Source organism: Drosophila bipectinata, chromosome 2L (assembly GCF_030179905.1).
Source record: "Drosophila bipectinata strain 14024-0381.07 chromosome 2L, DbipHiC1v2, whole genome shotgun sequence".
NCBI classification, from domain to species: Eukaryota; Metazoa; Arthropoda; class Insecta; order Diptera; family Drosophilidae; genus Drosophila; species Drosophila bipectinata.
The window spans coordinates 8,863,295-8,883,669 of record NC_091736.1 but is presented as its reverse complement, the minus strand read 5'-3'; the positions used below and the strand labels follow the sequence as shown (position 1 = coordinate 8,883,669).

The 20,375-nt window shown below is 42.9% G+C and overlaps 2 protein-coding genes across 4 annotated transcripts; one reads left to right on the top strand and one right to left on the bottom strand.

Annotated features, from left to right (window-relative positions):
- The first annotated feature begins 179 nt into the window (after positions 1-179).
- On the top strand, positions 180-20,339 carry Hnf4 (Hepatocyte nuclear factor 4). Of its 3 annotated transcripts, XM_017243561.3 has the most exons (8): positions 180-1,432; positions 4,565-4,740; positions 17,369-17,834; positions 17,900-18,396; positions 18,459-18,596; positions 18,660-18,896; positions 18,963-19,628; positions 19,689-20,339. In XM_017243561.3, the coding sequence occupies exons 2-8, from the start codon at positions 4,605-4,607 to the stop codon at positions 19,733-19,735; spliced, it is 2,187 nt and encodes a 728-aa protein (XP_017099050.2). In that variant the 5' UTR covers positions 180-1,432; positions 4,565-4,604; the 3' UTR covers positions 19,736-20,339. The 3 variants fall into 3 exon arrangements, with proteins under 3 accessions (XP_017099050.2, XP_017099051.2, XP_017099052.2); XM_017243562.3 differs by lacking the exons at positions 180-1,432; positions 4,565-4,740 and adding an exon at positions 8,503-9,362; XM_017243563.3 differs by lacking the exons at positions 180-1,432; positions 4,565-4,740 and adding an exon at positions 16,685-16,898.
- Positions 1,923-3,741, bottom strand: CatB (Catalase B). The gene is made up of 2 exons (XM_017243564.3): positions 2,750-3,741; positions 1,923-2,685 (listed from the first exon to the last, which is right to left on the bottom strand). The coding sequence occupies exons 1-2, from the start codon at positions 3,587-3,589 to the stop codon at positions 2,005-2,007; spliced, it is 1,521 nt and encodes a 506-aa protein (XP_017099053.2). The 5' UTR covers positions 3,590-3,741; the 3' UTR covers positions 1,923-2,004.
- Positions 20,340-20,375: the final 36 nt, after the last annotated feature.

Here is a 20,375-nt window from a genome sequence, read left to right as displayed (position 1 = left end):
ATAACAGTCTACTGTTTCAAACTGGCGCCACTTGAAAGCTTTAGAGAAGCTCTTTCTGGTGACAACCCTAGAGGAAAGCAGTGCCACCAGACCTGCGCATTTTTAGCCACACTGGCAGCTCCCCAGCCGAAGATCGGCAAAGTTCGACGTGATGGACGTCACACTCTCACTCTCCGCAAATTGCTTTGTTGCTATTTTCGCGTGGCTCCGTTTTAAACTTTGCTAAACATAATATTGAAAACAAAATGTGATTTAGCGGCTTGCTGCACACGCTTTTTACCTTCTGTGTGTGTGGTGCGCGCATAGTGGCTAATGCTATTTTTTATTGCTGGTGGCTACATTTGATTTCAGGCGACTTTGATTTCAGTCGCCAATTGTCAATCGGGCCGCCGGGTCGACCGACCATCGTTCTTTGCTGCCTCCTCCACTGACGAGTATCGCCGCGGTTGTGTGTGTGTGTGTGTTCGCCAGCGGGTTCAATCAACTGTGTAGTTTGCCAGTCGGGCACATTCCGCCGCACTCTTTAAAGCCGTGTTTAAGAACCACAGCACGCTCCATTTATGCAATAGGTGCATATTAAAATCGGAAAGTAAACGAACGAATATTGTTTGGCAAAAACAACTACGTAACATTTCAGTGCAACATTTTAGCCTAGAAGCTAGAAGCTGGTGGGTGTGTGTGGGTGTCTGTATGTCTGTCTGTGCTACTGAGCAAACAGCAAGTGCTTCTTGCTGAGAGAGAGAGAGCCAATGTTTAAGAGACAGCCAGCAAGTGATAAGTGAGAGGCTCTCCCCCTGCGGGGCATTGTTGGCGCTTTTATAACGGACCCTCCACAGAAGCCGTAGTTGAGTTCAAGTGACGTTCGAAGACGGCAGCGCAGTAGAACCGAAACAGAAACAATAACAATAACAATACAAATGGCAGCTAAATATTAAAGTTATATGTGCCGTTTGATTGATATAAATGAATATGCAAGCGGGATAGTTATACAACTGGAAGGGAAAACACACACAACCGCTTCATGCCGCTTTCATGTGCAAGTGCGCCGAGCTTTAATTAAGAGCCAGAGATGAATATCACAGCAACAAGTGCAATAAAAAACAAAACCCCTCCGAAATAAAGAGAAGAGAAGCGTGTAAAATACAGTGTGCCAAAAAAAATAAAGCAAAAGTAAACCAAAACCAAATAAAAATATACAATATCTGTGGATATATAGAAAGGCAGAAATTATCCGGCAGCGACTTTAATTATAACCAGCCACGAAATCGCATAAAGAAATCAACAAGTGTGTGTCTCGCTTTCATTCATGCGGTCAACTCAACAACAACAACAATAAGAACAACAATAACAATAACAAAACAACAACAGCTGGCTGATAAGGGCCCTGCTGCAGTTGGGAGAGTTAGTATATAGTCTAGCCGGTGAGCTTCAAGTAAGTCAAGTGTTCTTAGTAACTGCACTCGCTTATCTCGCCATTGGAAGGCCTTAACTATTTTAGTTGCTGTTTGCAAAACATTTTAGTTGGAGGAGCTTTAGGGGTTTCCATCAGCAGAGTGGACAGTGCAAGACGAAAGTGTATAAAAGAGCTTTTCTAAAATAAATGAATATTATTTAAAAACATACTAATTATTAAACAAATAAAAATTCAAAATCAAATAAAATTTATTTCACTTTCTATGAGGTATGAGGGTATAAGTATATAGGGATGATCCATACTGTACTTGGATAAACAATCAGAGCTATCTACTGCCCGGCACGTGTGGCGGCGTGTCAATAGGGTTGGGTTAGCTAACGACAGATCTCAATGATGCGAGAGATCGGAATGGCCCGGTCTGGGCAAATACTAGTGGCCCGCCAGTTAGATAACCCGATTAGCCAGGTATTAGCCCGACTAAGCCCCAAAAGTATGCACTCCAAGTCGGTAGGATCAAGGCAGTGAAAAGTGTCTAACATTTAATATGATTTGGAAGACACACCAAAGAACAAAAGAAACTGCCAAGGCAGCTAAAACTTGGAAATCCTGGCCGTGTTCAGGGCCTCGGTCATCAGGCGCCCGAAGTCAGAGTGAACCATGGTGAAGAGCTTGACGGCCCGCTCCTGGAGGAACTGGCTCGCCTCGGTGAGGTGCTCGGACAGGTTGCGGATGAGACGCTTCCGGCCGCAGTTGTCCAGGGTGTATGTCCAGAAATCGGTCACCTGGCTAAAGTTGTCCTCGGTGTCGCCGCTCATGAAGCGGTAGACATCGCCGGTCAGGGGGCAGCAGGTCTGCAGGGCCAGGGCGCGGGGACTCTCCTTGGGGCCGCAGAACGAGTTGGGGAAGTAGTTGGGCGCCCCGTTCTGGTTGTCCGTCACCGTCATGGGGCCGTCCCGCTGGAAGTTCCTTACGTTGACCCTATAGGGACAGTTCACGGGTATCTGCATGTAGTTGGCGCCCAGGCGGTGGCGCTGGGTGTCGCCGTAGGCGAAGAGTCTTCCCTGGAGCATCTTGTCCGGCGAGGCCTCGACCCCCGGCACCATGTGGGCCGGGCTGAAGGCCAGTTGCTCGATCTCCGTGAAGTAGTTAGTGGGATTACGATCGAGGATGATCTTGCCGACTGGTATCAACGGGTAGTCCTTCTGGGGCCAGACCTTGGTGGCATCGAAGGGATTGAAGCGGCACTTCTTGGCCTCCTCGTTGAGCATTACCTGGAGAAAGGATTTGGTATTAAACCTATAGGATCGAAGCTAGCTATAGGGTTCTAATCCCCACCTGAATGTACATGCTCCAGCTGGGATAGTTGCCCTTCTTGATGGCGTTGTACAGGTCCCTGATGGAGTAGTCTGGATCGTGGGACATGAGCTCCTCGCACCGCCGACTGTCGAGGTTCTTGATGCCCTGATCGGTCTTAAAGTGGAACTTGACGTACTGCGTCTCGCCACTGGGGTTGACCATCCGGTAGGTGTGCACTCCGTAGCCGTGCATGTGCCGGTAGCCATCGGGGGTGCCCCGGTCGCTGAAGTACATCACCAGGGCATGCAGGGTCTCCGGACGAAGGGTCATAAAGTCCCAGAACATGTCCGGATCCTTCAGATGGGTCTGGGGATTGCGCTTCTGGGCATGGATCAGGCTGGGAAACAGAGCGGGGTCCCTCACATAGTACACTGGCATGTTGCAGCCAACGACGTCCCAGATGCCGTCATCGGTGTAGAACTTGAGAGAGAATCCCCGCTGCTCTCGAACCGTGTCTGCTGATCCGTTCTCCCCACACGCCACCGAGAACCTCATGGCGATGGCGGTGCGCTTCTTCACCTTCTCGAAGATGGATGCAGCGCAGAACTTGGTTATGTCGTGGGTGCACTCGAAGTAGCCAAAGGCCCCGGCTCCCTTGGCGTAGGCCACGCGTTCGGGGATGCGCTCCCTATCGAAGGAGCTCATCTCGTCCAGAAAGTGAAAGTCCTGCAGCAGAGCCGGGCCTCTGGGTCCCACCGTCATGATGGCGTCCTTCACGCCAATCGGAGTGCCGCTGGAGGTGGTGCACTCCTTCTGCGCCTCGGAGTCATTGTTCTTGAAGTCGATTAGCTGATTGGTGGCCGGATCGCGAGAACACATTTTTCAAATTTCGAAGTGGAACGATTGTTTGGATAATGTTTGGAAATACTGACTAATAATTCTGAATTTGGCTAAAATAAAACTAATTTCCGAGTATTGTTTCAACGAACCACACACGTGGACTTGGGGAGTGTGTCTGGTCTGAGTCTAATGTGAAGTTTAGTTCCAAGTCGACTTGGACTTGAAAAGTATCTGAAAAGATTCATTTTATTTCAAAGATATCCATATTATAGACTCTTTCGATATTGCCTCAAATACCATTCGGTCTCGGGCGACAGTCACGAGCGTTCAAAGGTGAAAAAAGTGACAGCACCGCCGAAGGGGTCTGCGTCAGTGGGACGATAGGTGATAACGCCTGATAAAGGGAGCTGGGAACCATAGAGCCCATGGGGCTTATCGGCTGTTCTGCCACTCGAAGTTCTGCCCAAATGCCACGCCAAAATAAAACAAATTCGCATAATGGTAAACGGGTTGAAGAAACAATAAATGTCTGATAGTCAGAAACTCTGTTTTTGGGCGTTATCACCAGTGAGAGAATACTGGAATACCTTCTCTTTTGTGCCGCCATGGGTGTCTTTTATCTTGGCCCTCTCCACAAACCATTGAAGATTATGATTTGGGGTTTTTAGGGTTATAGATTCCACACCTGGGGCTAGGGCTGAGGGTCTGCTTTGGTTTATGGAGCTCCAATGCAGGTAGGACTGGCCTATCGCCGATATGGGATTGTAAAATAAATGAGTCCTCCCCCCTAAAAAAAAATCCAATAGCCGGTTCGGTTGTCAAGTACTCCTCGAACTGGAACTGATACCTCTACATTGTGGACACAAACGGGTAAACATACATATTGTAGATTTACAGGCGATACTTCAGGCCGATTATCGGACAACCATTAAAACTTTAATTTGTTCTGTTGGTTAAACCAACATCGGATTGATATACGACCCGGTAATCAACTACACTTTCCCCCACTTACAGTCGCGGGCCATGGCATTATGACGGAGTGACTGGTGACTGGATGGATCCCTGTGCCACGCCCTCAACGCAACGCAACCAAACAATGAAGCACCCGCAGGACTTGAGTGCCACCGAAGGACACCAGCTCATGAAGGTCAACAAGGTGGAGAAAATGGAACAGGAGCTGCCAGAGTCCGGTAAGTCCCATCACAAACATGGTGTTGTTTCCGGTGAAATTCTAGATGGCACTCGATGGGGCCTTATCACTCCCATATTTATGATTCTTAACTAGGATTTTAAATCAGCTCCGCGGCAACAACTTGAGCGGCAAACGCGTTTAACACGTGCGACTCCCAAATAATTTCGGAAATGTTTTCATCAACAGCTTCAGGCTTCATTAAAAATAGACTGCCATAATCTTGATAAGATGCCGCAGGAGCTGATAATCCAGCGTTCGTTATAAATGTTTATAATCTTAATTGATTTGGAAAAGTTTTTGCGCAGCCGGCGATGCCAGTCGCGGGTTTCAATTGTCAAGAAGCCCAGATGGAGGCGAATACCAGCGAATATGGCTCCGGCTCCGGTGTGTGTGGAAAACAAAGAAAAACGCGCACAAAATTAAGCGAAGTGAAACGTAATCGTAATGTTTAACTTAACCCCAAAGGGTTAAACATGCGCAACAGCAACAGCAACAGCCAGTACTCGGTGCGACTAAATACCCGGGGCTTACAAGCCAGCCCTCCAGCGTCTCCAAGCCAGCTTGTTGAATATTTATAGAGACGATCGGGCCGGTGACTTGGCTACAGAGGCTCCACACACTTGCAGCCAGGCGGCGGCTTCCAGTGGGCTAAGGTGTCACCTTAGTCGATGACATGACGACACTTTTTCGCGACTGAATTCATACTTGCAGTACTTTTGTTCTCCTGTAATTCCATTATATTATGCATGGGAGAGGTTCAGGGGCCTGAGCCGCTAAACGCTTTATAAACTAAAGGCCCTCCCGCCGCTGATATGATAGGGGGGTTATCGCCCAGGCGCGAACTTCATTGATTTGCATTCGTTGGCCAAGCGGCTTTCGCAATTCTCCGCCTCCCAGTCTATTCTGGTCTTTTGTTTTTATTCTGGGTCAAGTTTTAATAATTAAAAAAAGAATCGTCCTCTTATCTTCTGTCCAGACAAACCAACCAAATAGCCCACATACCATATATTCGATATACTTTTGTGAGCCTATTCTTGTGATATCCGCTTCCGACATTCATTCATTTCCATAGAAGATAACCGAAGAGTGTCTTGCGTCACATGTGATATTAAGTAAACACCAGTACATATCTTTGCTTGAGGTCTGGAAGGGTTTCGAAATCATAATTGACAAACATGGAAATATAATCATGATATTAATCATGAGGTCTTGATCAGAGCTAAAGCTAAACCCCATTATTCAATGGAAGAGAAAAGGCTTTTGAGTCGAGTGGCTGGCGGTTAAGTATGTGGGTTCTTAGTGAACCCGATTCCGAGATGCGCGCTCCTTACACAATCCACTTGTCCCAGCTATCCTCACACTTGAGCTAATTCCCCATTTAGGTAAAGCCTCCCTCGGCCTCAGCTTTATTCAATTGCGATGCCTATTATTTCTTATTGTTTCACGCAGGAGATGCCCGGCCCAGAGTCGGAGGCAGCGACGAAAACAGGAAAGCGAGCAAACTACTCAGCCAATGTGGACACATTTCACTTAAAGTTGTCGCAGCTAAATGAAGTGTAAATAGTAAATTGCAGTCAAACATTATGAATACCATAAGCGTCATTATTGTCAGTGTCATTATTGTCGCCAGCACAATGGCTATGATCATTGCAATCACGTTACAGTCAGCCGACACTGGCTGATCATGATCATGAAGCCGATGACGAGCCACACATGCAAATCACATGTGTATCCCATGGCTTTGGGGGGACTCTGCCAGCTCTGCCACCGCGGTCTCCACTCTTCGGCTCTGGCTCTATAAAAATGTATGCAAATAAAATAATAATTCTTGAACAAAAAATGCACTTGAAGAAGCACCGCGAGGAGGTTCGGCTGGAAAGCGAAGAAAGGGAAACGAAAGGCTGGCTAATTTTCATAATTCTCTGGAAATAGCACTCCGCCAGGGCCGCCACATGTGGCCGGGAAAAGGGACAGCCATCAGCCCGGCCGACATGACATGCATTTTATTTTAATTCTACTTTTTACTCCTTCTGTTACATTATTTACATCACCATCGCACCACCACACCCCATGCAGGAAGCGTATCTGGTGGATAGAAACACCAGGAGTTGCTGGAGTCGGATTCGCGATTGTGGGGACAATTGGGTATGTGATTCACTCAGCGGATCGGTGGGTCTCTGTTTCGAGCCACAACATATGCGTCATATAGAGGCACAGATTGCCGATGTAAACATATTTTGTAATTGCACTTAATGCTATCTCTCAACCCCATTTCGAGGGATCATCCAGATGATGTTCTGCATCAATGCCAGAGTGGAAGAAGCGACAGAATGAGGATATTCTTAAGACAGAGGTCGGAGTTGAAAATGCTATCTCATGTCGTGACAATTTCTCCTCAAATACTATCATAATTTTAGTAATGAAATGACTAATTCGGTAACCCAAGCCACAGAAGCATACCTCCCCAATGGGTGGTGATTTCGATGATGACGCCGATCGGGCGGCATTCGAAGTGAAATGAAAGCAAAGTGCACAGTGAGTGGGCAACTGGGGCCGGCGGGAACCTCCGTTTCGTCACAGAAATTCCGCCGTATAAAGTACATCGGAATCGGAATCGGAATGAAAGAGGCGACGTCGTGCTGACTGCGATTATACCGAGGAACAACAATCAGTGGAGTCGGATGCCAAAGGAATAGATCTGAAAATTTCTTTCAATTGAATCACAAAATATCAGCCACTCATTAGATGACTCCATAGTCTAGTCACTTCTGTAAACTCCGAATTTTCCAACAGATTTCCGACTGTTTTCAGAATATTGCTGATAATGGAGAGCCGGTTCCTTGAACGGCTTGAGAGGCGCTTAGTAATCAGTTGTGGAAAAGCCGTATCATCAAAAACAACGACCTATAATGGATCATACTGTGTATGTGCAGCTCTGTGTCTATCTCTGTCAGTGACTGTCTGAGGCGACGAGGCTGCAGCTCCGGTTCTGATAAGAGACCCCGGAGCCATCAAACCAGCCGAAAGTGAAGTGATCTATAAATAGGAGATTCGGGATCTATCTATACTTAAGATTCTAGAGAAATAATTGAAGATCTAAGTAATCCTCTCTTTCAAAATCTCTACTAAAATGTATCTTAAACTTGTATTCTAATAATAAGGTCCATCAATCCTAAGAACCTTTGGTAGTCTCCCTAAAAGTGAAAAGGAAAATAAGCCATAAAAACTATTTATTTAAATGAAAGCTCAAAGCATACACAGCTCCAAACAAATATATGTACGACCTGATATGGTTCTAGTATGTATGCCATTAAACAATTTGAATTATATGTACACTGGTCTATACTAGTAAGCCTGCCAGTGTGTCGGTGAGATTCGCTTAATCTTAACTGATAAGACCGACTCGTCGGAGTTGTGCGCATGCCCCCGATCCAGAAAACGATCGAAAGCGATCCAGGCCGATCCGAGCTGTTAACAATTTTGCCAAGACGACCGCTGCTGCAATAGTAGTAATCAGTGGGCCAACAACAAAGGCGATAGCCGCTGCCATGCCATAGTAATATTATTTATTAAAGTTTTTTTGTACGATCGCTGGGAGTACTCGGTCGGTCCGGCTAGCTTTGAGCCGAACGATCCCCGCCAAAGCTTTCGTCGGCTCGATGTGGTCGGTACTGTCGGTGCCGTCGGCTTCTATATCTACAACAAATAATATTAAGACAGTTAGTACGTGTTGAGAACATTATTTGAGGTTTAGTCAGTGTTTTGCACTAGGCGGTAATAATACAGACACCGCAGGCTCTCACCCTTCCCACACAAAACAAAACAAGCCGGCTTTTAAACTCTAATTTTTCTTAAAAGAAGTTGAATAGAAAAAGGACTCCTAATTGTCGATTTTAGCTATCGCACGGGACATTTTTTTGCATTTATTTATTTATGCAACTCGCAAGGGGACTTACCCCAACACATTTATGTAAATAGACATATCGAATCGAACCAATTGCCGACGGTTCGGTTTCGTTTCGGCGTTCTTAGTGGTGCGGTGCGTTGTTTTTCTCTCGCTCCTTAACTTTCATCGCTTCAGCTATTTTCGGTTTTAATTTGTGCAAATATTTAACTTTACTTAAGTGTGTCTCTGGCCCCTCACCTTAGCTGGCTGGAAAAAAAAAACAGCACCAACAGCAGCGGGAATTATAAAAAAAAAATGTTCACCAACAATAACAACAGCAAGAGCAACAGAAACGGCAGCAACAGCGACAAAAGCAACAACCGTTTGTGAAAAAGTCAATTTGCAAAAGAGTGTGAAGGATTTCCAAATATTTACCTCAACACTGTTTTCCCAAGCACTGCCCACGTCGGCCATCTTCATTATTACGCGCCAGGAACTAGACCCTAGTCTCTCTCACCCAGTCAACAAAATACCCAAATCGCCAGACAACCGACTACCTAATCGGTCTAAGCTTATATTAAAAACGTAAATTATCAGTCCGGACTAAAAAAAAAACGCAGTCTAAATGTACGCCTCAATGTTGCCCAGTTTGCTGAACATGAAAACGGAGAATCTGACCAATTCCAGTTACGACGATGCCTTTCTTCTGGAGGAGAATCTGCTGCATATGATGGGTGAGTGGGTGCAGGACATTTAGAATGATTTCATCAAGTGATAGGAACCAAATCTAAAATCCTCCTATATCCTTCATAAAGCTCTCATCTCACAGAACAGACCATGTTTTCAATGTGCTTTGTTCCCAGAGCTGAATTCTTCTGATAAGATACCTATAGCTGTGCTCATGACAACATCCAAATCAATTGGTGGCCAAAAATCAGGCGATCTCTCCTCATTATGTGGCCATCGATTTGCAATTTCTGTTGGTAACTCCAGCACTGTGCACTGTAACTCGTTGGCCCATCCCTGAGGCTATATCTATATGTGGCTATATCTGGCCAAAGATAAGTGGGGTTATTATGTGCGAGACTTACTTTGTGGGTGGTGGATTTATCGTGGCACCCTGGACGCTTTATCAGATATGACCGGACAATAAAAACAGCTTTATTGCAATGCTTATCAGCCTCTCTGGCGTTGTGCATCTGAAACGATAAGATTCCATCACCAGCCAAGAAGCGATTAGACCACAAACAGTCAAAGGCAAACAGAATAAAAAAGGTGGAGTTTTTGATTCTCGGAATACCCTAGAAAGAACTAGGACCTTATAAGCCAAATGTGTAAATCTCTAACAAGAGTCCTTATATTACCGCATTAATCTCATTAATCTTTTACGACTTTAATGTCACCCATAGAGAGCTTTTACTCAAGATTAGGAACATTAAAATATATGTTTTTGTTTATTTCATTTTTGCGAGACCCAAATGCGATGTGATTATCAAGCCGAAAGATAGAACAGACCTCATCCTAATCGAAATCATTCAGCCGAAAAAAATGTATTTTTTGTTAAATTTTTACAAGCGAGTGGCTTGGTTAATTATCAACCACGATTCGGTCACTTTCCGCACAATCAAATTATTGATATCTTTACAGCAGAAGTTAATAGGCCCTCGATCGGGGGGGATTATAGAAAAGATAGTAAACCTCACCTATAACTGCTTACATGTGCTATTTGTAGTTAATTTCTTGCAATTATTCAGCTACCTTATTGAACTAATCACTAGGTCTCTGATGGCAGTGATCTAACCGGAAATACTGGCCGCACTAAATGCATATCTCTAGAGGTACATATGTACGCAGTTACGATCCCCCCAAGCATGTTGAACAGGCCACTCCACTCGAGATGTACACCCATCAGCAGGAGCCAACAGTAGCCGATAAGAATTGTCAAAAAGCTGGGAAAATTTAGTCATATTGAGTGTCTGATACTTGAGAAATCGGAATCGCCAGATAAGCTGCTAATTAAATGGGTCCTAAGAGAGGATTTAGGGTGTTGCACAGATCCATTAATCCCAAGACCTAGTTGGTGTTTCTGTAACGCTGTGTGGCTCTTTTGAGGTAGGTCCGAATCTATCTTCTGCTGCGTCATGCTGACAATCCAGTTTTAATACGATGCTCATAAAATATTCGGTGGGGTTTTTTTTTAATCGGACGGCAAATCATTGTGACTTGCATTTAAGTTTTCGCCAGAAAAAGGGAATAATACGGTATATGCTAATTAGCAGTGGGGGAAAAAAGGGAAATGCATCTATAGATCTCATTGGGACTTATCTTAGAGTCTAAGCAGTGAAACTAAACGAATAAAAGAAGTTTCAATTTAAGCTTAGCTTTAGACGAATTAAACGACGCAGTCGAGTTCTAAATGTCGTGATACGTGGTTCAAGGAGAGGATTGCTTTAATTACTGGCGGCGGCTACCACTAGCCACTGGTGCTATTTGGAGATACAAATGTATCTGAAACACGTTAGCGCCCAATTAAGAGGCCAGACAGTCGGACACAGTGACCATAACAAACATAGTTAATGGAAATTACACTTGACTCGATTCTAAGTATAAAGCGAGAGGCTTTACTTTTAGCATCTGATGGATGTATGGATATGGATGGAATGATACTTGTATAGCTCTACAATTACAAATACATGGATAGAATAGTTTTATCGGGCTTTTCGCTATATGATTGGTTAACCCCTCGCCGTGCTGTGCTTGCCGCTTTGGCTTTTTGTTAATAACAATTTAATTGAGACGTTTTTAGTATTTTAATTATAGACAATATGAGTGCAATTATAAGTCATAAAAATAATGATAATGCCAATAAAAAAAAGTTGAATCTTGCCAGGCGCTGTCGCTTTTAATTGGATCATCGAGGAATCGGCAGGCAGAGGCTCTAACACCATCAAGACTATTACACTTTCGATTGGACTACTTGGTGACCTAACCTAGCCCAACTTGAAACAATGATCGTATTCGTTTAGCCGGAAAAACCTCAAAAGGTTGCCAATACTCGTGTTTGCTTGACAAATATGCTCAAAATATTTCACAACCACATGGTGGCTTTCCCATGTTTTACAAAGTCCTCCTGGCTGGAACTCTGGGAAAAACGGAGAACTACTTGGGGAACTGATTTTGGCATTAATTACATTGTTGTATATAAGTCTGAAAAGGCTGAAAGCCTTATATAAATGCAAATTTTCACACAAATAATCGAAAGTTGACAATTTCTAATGCCCAACGCAAACATCCGTTGGGGAGTCTGATGATGACGCTGCCAGCTTACAGTTCGCGATGGAGTGCGAATTGCATCCCCATCCTATAAAGATCACCCCGAAGACCCTGGTGATGAGCTCAGTGTTTGCTCGTGGTCTGATTGATGTCGGGCCAGTATTTGCCAGTGATTTCATAGAGATTTCCACCCACAAGTGTTTGCTCTAGCCCAAGCCCAAGTCCCTAGACTTTCCCGCGTTTGATTTCCCGCTGGTGATGCAATGCCGAGCCGAGGCTGGGTTTTCGGTTGTTTGGTTTGGTAATGCCCATAAACCGATATTTATTGTGGATTGTTTGTCGACAGCCTGGTAGAATATAGATGTTAATTGCAGTACGGGAATGTTAAATACAATCTGTCGGTGGTCGCTCGGGTCAAAGTCATTAGCTGGAAATTGCAGGACAAGCAGAAGAGAACTCCCATAGATTCGACTATCTGACGTCTACTTCTCTGGAATTACGGTTGCAATTACGGAAGCCCCCTGGCAATAAACTAAAAACTTGCAAAGTTCAAGGAACTATGGCAACCCCTGTGATTTTATAGAAGGGTTGCGCCAAACAACCTTCAAGGTTGCATCACTTCTGGGCGTTGTCATGACCAGAGAACGTGGGTGCATGCAGCTGCGCAAGCTGCTGATAATACTTGATACTATATAGCTCTAAACCGCTATAAACGCAGATCTCCCCATAAAGATTTCCACCTGGCAATTATAATATACATAATATATATTTTTCAGCGTCTGCCTTACGCATCTTCAATAAATTTGATCTCTGACATGCAATTTTTATTTCAAGGAATTCAAAATAAAATATTATTGTGTGGCTAACAAATCAATTTTTGGAAAAGCTTTTAAAGTGCTTTGAGAGTTTCTGGAAACAATAAATCTATGTTTTATAGAGTTTTGACTATTTTGCATATGATGCCTAGTCATTAAGGGGTTATAGGAACTTAAGCTTTTCAAAGTATCTACAAATATGTACATATGTTCTTGTATGTTCTAAAAAACCCAGTTTTTGTTCTTAATGTTGGGCCATTTTTTAAAAATTACATTATTCTATTTATTAAAAGAATTTCTCAATTTTTTGTTTTATTTTGCATATTTTAAGTCGAGATAACCGTAAAGCACCTTTTTCCAGCAACGTTCCTTACATTGTCTAAAAGTGAAATATTTTTACTATTACCTTGTAACCCCTCTTTACTGTTGCCTCTAACCCCTTAAAGAAAAAATAATATTCTTCAAAGAGATAGTATTTAAAAGGTAATATGATTTTAAACCAAAATCCTTTCAAAAAACCTCAAACCTACATTCATGCATGATTTTATGAGAATACCCCTGAATATTTAAAAATACCTGGTACCTAATAACATAAAAATCTTTATAAGAGGGGCAATTATCATAAGACTTGTACTGATATCTGCTGATTCACTTTTTATTGTCCTACCCATGCCACTTTTTTTTTTTGCTAATTGCCTTTGTCGCATGTGGGCACAGTATGTACAGTTATTGCTTCAGATTCGAATTCGGATTCGGTTTCGATTTCGAATGTTTTCCTTTCCTTTGGCGATCCGATTTAAAAGTTGAGTATCCGCCGTGTGTGCTATCAGTGGCTGGTGGGGGCTTCGCTGCCATTAGGCACGTTATTGAGTCTCTGCTGCGGCGCTGCTCCCGCGATAAGAGTCTATATAAAACTCGATTGGGGGGTTGTAATTGTGTGAGCCGGTGAGTGGGTGTGGGGGCGACGGGGTTGCGGGGATTAAAAATTACACACTTATGTGGGCTAATGCTAGTCGTTTGCGTTGTCGTTGAAACAAAACAACCATTAAGGTCTTTGTTAAATTGCTATTTTCGATTATACATATACATATGTATGAATATTATCCGTGTATTTGTTTAAAAATGGAATTTCAAGATTTTCTAGATTTCGATGAGACTTCCTTAATCCCAGTTCGTACTAAATCGTTTTATAACATTGATTAAATATAATCATAGCTATTTTTATAGTGACCCCATTAACTACATATTCATTAAGTTTCAATAAAAGCTTACAAGATTCTTGAGGACAATCTTTATTGTTTAAGGAAAGACTTACATAGTTCTGAAGGCTTCTTTATCGAAAATTTTACATGTTTCTCATAAGGTTAATCGATTTTGAAAACAGAGACTGTGTAGTTTCGTTTTATGGCACGTTTAATAATCATAAAACTCTGTGTGTACTCTTATCATATTCCCTTGTTTGCTTTGTGACTAATGGTTGACTAATAAGTTGCAGAAATCGAACACGTCAGTCTCATTATACGGGAATAATGATTTAAAATTTTATTCAATTTTTCGCGGCTCATAAACACGAAATATAGGCTTCATTAAGAATTATATAATAATATGTTTTTTTTTTTTTTAAATATATATAAATGCGGTAAACAAAAACATTGTATCTAAAAATACCATTTTGCGTAGTTCCATACATAAAGATACTATATATTTGTATAGTCTACATCAGCGATAAATATATACAATTATAAGACTTTCTTTTTAAGTAAAAAGTTGGTTAAAATTAAGAGTTTTTATTTTTCAGACAAAAATATAAATCACCTTCTTAAATTAAAAACAGAGATGTGAAAAAAAGAATATCTGATGGTTCAGCTGTATCCATCAATACGAGAATTAACGTCGAAACGAGAAATACTCGAGAGTCTCTCACTTCGGTTAGGCGCTCTTTGGATCTATTTATTTATACTTTTGGGAGGTTTTTTGGGGGCTCGTCGCCCGCTGACCGGGGCTTCAGTGTTCGGCAAATTAATTAAGCAAATTAAGTACAAAAGACACCAAGTGTAGATAAAAATATCCAAGAATATATACGAGGTATACATAAACACATAAGTTTTTTATGGTCTCTTGGGGGATTCTCAGGTGGTACACTTGTTGCTGCTTATCAGGACACATCGTAAACTTGAAATATATGTACATATATGTATATGTATGTATAAACATTTATAGGTATATTTGTTGATTACTGTTTTGCTCTTGTATTTTATCAACAATCATAAACTATTTGCGGCACATCGCACAACAAAATCCGCCAAATATTTTGAGCGAATTGAGAATCCGATATTTCCTAATCTCAGATTACGATTTGCCCACTTCAGCGCGGGCATTGGAAGAAGCAACAACATTTTTGCAATACTAACGATGACCAAGCGTAAAAAACTGAACTCTAACGATGACTTGGCTAAAATAGAAAAAACCTATACCGGGGCCTGTTTTGCCACCCGGCTCGAGAGCGAATGAGACGGACGAAGGTGCGACAGAGACGGCGTACCAACGGCGAGAAAGTTTTATGCGCCAAATTATAAACTAGTATAGTTTTAAGTTTTAAACTTCACTATGGCTTTGGGAAAAAAAAAATACAAAATGCATAGTTCACTTTGTAAAAATAATTAAGAATCAAAGAAACACCTGAGTGGAATTTTAAGGGAGAAACCTGAGTTTATAGTTAAACTCGGAATCGGATTCTTAAACTGTTAGGATATCAGGTGAACTTCAGGTGTCTGAGGTATCCATTGAAGTGCTGCCCTAGAGGTGATTAATAGTCTGGGAATCCATAAACAAGTGTGTTAATTGCGATCATGAAGGGTCAATTTAGATTCTAAGTGTTGAAAAGAAAATTAACTTAAATACTAAAATAATAATAACTAAAATAATAAAAAAAAAAGAAAAAAAGCAAATTTATAAATGCAGAAATATTTTAAATTAAACAGTAACATTTTGGTTAACTAAACTTTTAGTTAATTCTATTCCATATTTTCCATTCCTTATTACAATAACGTATCTACATACATATATACGAAGAAATTAAAGAAATCGCAAGAGTATACAGAAATTACCCACTGTGCTAGCATTTTGATTGTTTTTTATTAAAAATAACTACTATTTACCTCATCTTCTTCTTCCTCTGCTTTTTACTAGTATTTCTAGTTTCTCTCTTTCTCCGTCGCCCCAAAAGACTTTTTTTATTATTATTTCCCCACTCATACACACACAGGCCCCTATAACGATCTCCAAATTAAAGCCGGCTTTTTTTCTCCGCATTTTATTTATTTGTTTATTCGTCGCCGTTGTTGTTGGCTCCCAAACGAATTTCAATCCCCACTGTGTGCCACTGTTGTTTGGCTGTGTTTGTGAGAGCTCCAAGTCTGGTTTCGAGCGGTCTCTCTCGGGAGAGTCGTATGCAAACACAGTTGAATTGATTTAAGCGTCGATTAACGCACACTCTCTCAGCAAAAGAGACAACATACGATGTGTGGCGGGCAGCGACGTCGACGGCCCCACCATGGGGCCAAGAACTACTTTTGTAAGCCTTACGACATTTTTAAAAAATCCCCTCAGTATAGTTTGTGTAATAATATTTATATAAAATATATAAACTTGTATAATATTAAAATTCATATAAAAGAGATTATAAACTTCAATTCTATACAATAAAATAATACTTATAAATGAAAATAAATTTAGATTTTTTATAATATTTCCAAGTTTCGTTCAAACAAATTGGGTGGATCTCCCATTTGGTATTACTTCGAGTAGAATTCCAATCTTTAGGTTAGTTACAAAGAACCATAAGCTTATATCACATTTCTTTCTGAAGTTATTAATTTTATCACCAGTCCGAGACGTAGGCCCCATAGTGCGACGTCGACCGCAGCAGTGGGTCGCTGAAAAATTTCGTGTCGCCGCGTTTTTCATTAATCAGTTGCATTAAAATGGTGCGCAAGTCCGGTAGAGTTAAAATTTCTAGTCGCGATCGGATCGCCGAAGCCAGCATTCTGATGCGTGGCAAAGTGGGCGGTGGGCAGCGGAATGCAACAGCCATGGTGACTGCGACGGTGACCGAGGCAGCAACACCGGGACGACGTCGGCGCAGACGCGACAGCAGCGCCAGCCGCACAGCCTCAAGCGATGGTCTGTTGTTGTTTTTATTATTTTGTTTGTTGCCATTTTTATTGCGCGATTTTTTCTTGTTGCCATTTTACAATTTTTACGGCACATACCACATAAAAAACGGCATTTGTGTGTGAGCTTGTACAATGGTGCGTATGTGAGATATTAATTGCCAATGCACTTTGGTTTGCGTGTCCAGTGAATGCCAAACCCTTGCGAGGAATTCGAGTAGGCGCATAGGGCTTCTAAAACCCTCATAGTGCGGCACTCCCCGAGGCTCCTAAACTGTTGATCTAAGCATGACAAGCAAAGAATTTTCCACTCTTTGGAAATTCTAAAAGACGCAAAGTAACCGTGACTTTTAGTTTTTTGATAAACAAGTTTATAAGACTTTAAATTTTATAGTCGATATAAAAATTATTAAAAAGAATCCTAGCTAATTAACCAAACAAGTCCCTAAGTAACTAAATAATTTTGTTATTTTTTTTTAGAATCGGAAAGTCATATAATGCATGCCGATGCCCTGGCCTCCGGCTATCCGGCTGCCTCCCAGCCCCACAGTCCCATCGGCCATGCCCTCAGCCCCAACGGCGTCGGCCTGGGACTGAGCAATAGCAGCAACCAGAGCAGCGAGAATTTCGCTCTCTGTAACGGCTCGGCCGGCGGAAACGGAAATGGCAATGCGAGCAGCGTAGGAGGCGGAAGTGCTAGCAGTGGCAGCAACAACAACAACAGCATGTTCTCGCCCAACAACAACCTCAGCGGCAACAGCACCAGCAGCAGTCAGCTGTTACAACAGCAACAACATCAGCAGCTGCAGCAGCAACAGCAATCGCCGACAGTATGTGCGATCTGTGGAGATCGGGCGACAGGCAAGCATTACGGAGCGTCCAGCTGCGATGGCTGCAAAGGGTTCTTCCGGCGGAGTGTGCGAAAAAATCACCAATATACCTGCAGGTTGGTGGTATAGTTGGTTTAGTGGTAACATCTTTAACTGGAGGAACCTTTCTCCTTTTTTTTAGATTTTCCCGCAACTGTGTGGTGGACAAGGATAAGCGGAATCAGTGCCGCTACTGTCGCCTCAGGAAGTGCTTCAAGGCAGGCATGAAGAAGGAGGCAGTTCAGAACGAACGGGACCGCATCAGCTGTCGGCGAACCTCAAACGACGATCCGGACCCCGGCAATGGACTGTCCGTGATCTCGCTGGTGAAGGCGGAGAACGAGTCCCGGCAGTCAAAGGCCGGCGCCGCCATGGAACCAAACATTAATGAGGATCTCTCCACAAAGCAATTTGCCAGCATCAACGATGTCTGCGAGTCGATGAAACAGCAGCTACTGACGCTGGTAGAGTGGGCCAAGCAGATTCCAGCCTTCAACGAGCTCCAGCTGGACGATCAGGTGGCTCTGCTACGCGCCCATGCCGGCGAGCACCTGCTACTTGGCCTGTCCCGTCGCTCGATGCACCTCAAGGACGTCCTCCTGCTGAGCAACAACTGTGTGATTACCAGACACTGTCCAGGTAAGGAACTTGGAATCTTTTCGGAATCTTTCATTACCAAAAACCATTGTTTATATTTTCAGATCCCCTTGTGTCCCCCAATTTGGATATCTCTAGGATCGGAGCCCGCATCATTGACGAATTGGTGGTTGTGATGAAGGATGTGGGCATCGATGACACCGAATTCGCCTGCATAAAGGCCCTGGTCTTCTTCGATCCCAGTGAGTATCCTCTTGGGTTTTGAAATGTACATTTCATTAATGTCTTTACTCTACCATCTATAGATGCCAAGGGCTTAAATGAGCCACATCGCATCAAATCCCTTCGGCATCAAATACTCAACAATCTCGAAGACTATATATCCGATCGGCAGTACGAGTCGCGCGGCCGCTTCGGTGAGATCCTGCTCATCCTGCCGGTTCTGCAGTCCATTACCTGGCAGATGATCGAACAGATTCAGTTTGCCAAGATCTTTGGAGTAGCCCACATCGACTCTCTCCTACAAGAAATGCTATTGGGAGGTAAATTCATTGCAGAATCATGATTCATTTTTTTTATTTTATTAAAATTAAATATTTTAATTGTAGGAGAGTTGGCCGACAACCCGCTGCCTTTGTCGCCGCCCAATCAGTCAAACGATTTCCAGAGCCCCACCCATCACTCGGGAAGCATGGAGAACAACGGACAAGTCAACTCCACCATGGACACACTATCATCGGGTGGGGGCACCGGTTCCCACGCGCTGGATCTGGAAGTGCAACAGATTCAGGCCCTGATTGAGGCAAACACCGCAGAGGATTCTTTCCGAGCTTATACTGCTGCCACGGCGGGAACCGCTGCAGCAGCCTCAAACTCTTCAGCTACGCCCATTGCAGTGGCGCCGGCAGCTATTTCGCCTCCCCTGAACAGTCCCAAGTCACAACAGCCTCAGCAACAGCAACATGTTTCGCACCTGCAACAGCAGCAAGACAGCTCCTACTTGGACGTGGCAGTCAAGCACTACAATGGCAACCGGACGGGAGTAGCTACGACGCAGCACAGTCCACAGCGCATGCATCCCTACCAAAGAGCGGCCGTGTCGCCGGTTGATGTGGCCAACGCTGGAAACGGTTTGGGTCTGCGCAATCCCGCTGACATAACCCTCAACGAATACAACCGCAGCGAGGGCAGTAGTGCCGAGGAGCTGCTGCGGCGCACCCCGCTCAAAATCCGTGCCTCAGAGCTCCTCCCAGCGCCGGCTGGCTATGGAATGGGTAAGTTGTGACTCAATATTTGTAATGTGGGATATTTAATAAAAATGTTTTCTATTCCAGAGCCCTGTCGGATGACTCTGAAGCAGGAACCAGAGACTGGCTACTAACTTGATAAAATATGGTGCAATATTGAGTTTGCAATAGGGCAACATGCCTCAAACACACACACATATACAGGCCTCTCTTGCTGTACCCCCACCAAGTGCTATACAGAGATGAAATATGAAGATAATGAACTTACTTAATTGTTATGCCTTGACCCTTTTTGATACATTTTTTAGTCCTTAAGTAGGTATCATGGAAATTGTTGCTTAATTTTTAAATGTTTAACGCAATTGCAATCTATTTTTGGAGTCATATTTTGTCCAAGAACTATATTATATATATATATATATATATACCTTTATACATATGTATGTATATTGTCTACACCCTAGCATGTACTGAGTTTGTTGGTTATTTGGTTATTATATATCCTTGAGCATGGATCACAAAGCTTTTACATAAATAGGCCATGCAATATATTGTTTTCGGTTAGGGTGTTATCTAGATTATGCGCTGAAAGTGTAAATTATATTTAATGCTAAACAAAGAACTATTTTTATATGAGTATGTATAAAATACAAACTATTTTAAGATGGCTGAATGAATAAATGCAAAAGTAAGAATATAAAACTATCGGAGAGAGTAATAAAAAAATTATGTAATTGATATGCATTGTTTTTTTTTTTTTTTAAACGGGGGAAG

What these genes read in the sequence shown, in the direction of transcription:
- CatB (XM_017243564.3), bottom strand. Translation starts at nt 3,589, where the DNA reads ATGTGTTCTCGCGATCCGGCCACCAATCAGCTAATCGACTTCAAGAAC. An exon ending in GCTGGAGCATGTACATTCAG is followed by an intron (nt 2,686 to 2,749) that starts GTGGGGATTAGA and finishes TCCTTTCTCCAG; the next exon opens with GTAATGCTCAACGAGGAGGC.
- Hnf4 (XM_017243563.3), top strand. Translation starts at nt 16,700, where the DNA reads ATGGTGCGCAAGTCCGGTAGAGTTAAAATTTCTAGTCGCGATCGGATC. An exon ending in CCGCACAGCCTCAAGCGATG is followed by an intron (nt 16,899 to 17,368) that starts GTCTGTTGTTGT and finishes ATTTTTTTTTAG; the next exon opens with AATCGGAAAGTCATATAATG. An exon ending in AATCACCAATATACCTGCAG is followed by an intron (nt 17,835 to 17,899) that starts GTTGGTGGTATA and finishes CCTTTTTTTTAG; the next exon opens with ATTTTCCCGCAACTGTGTGG.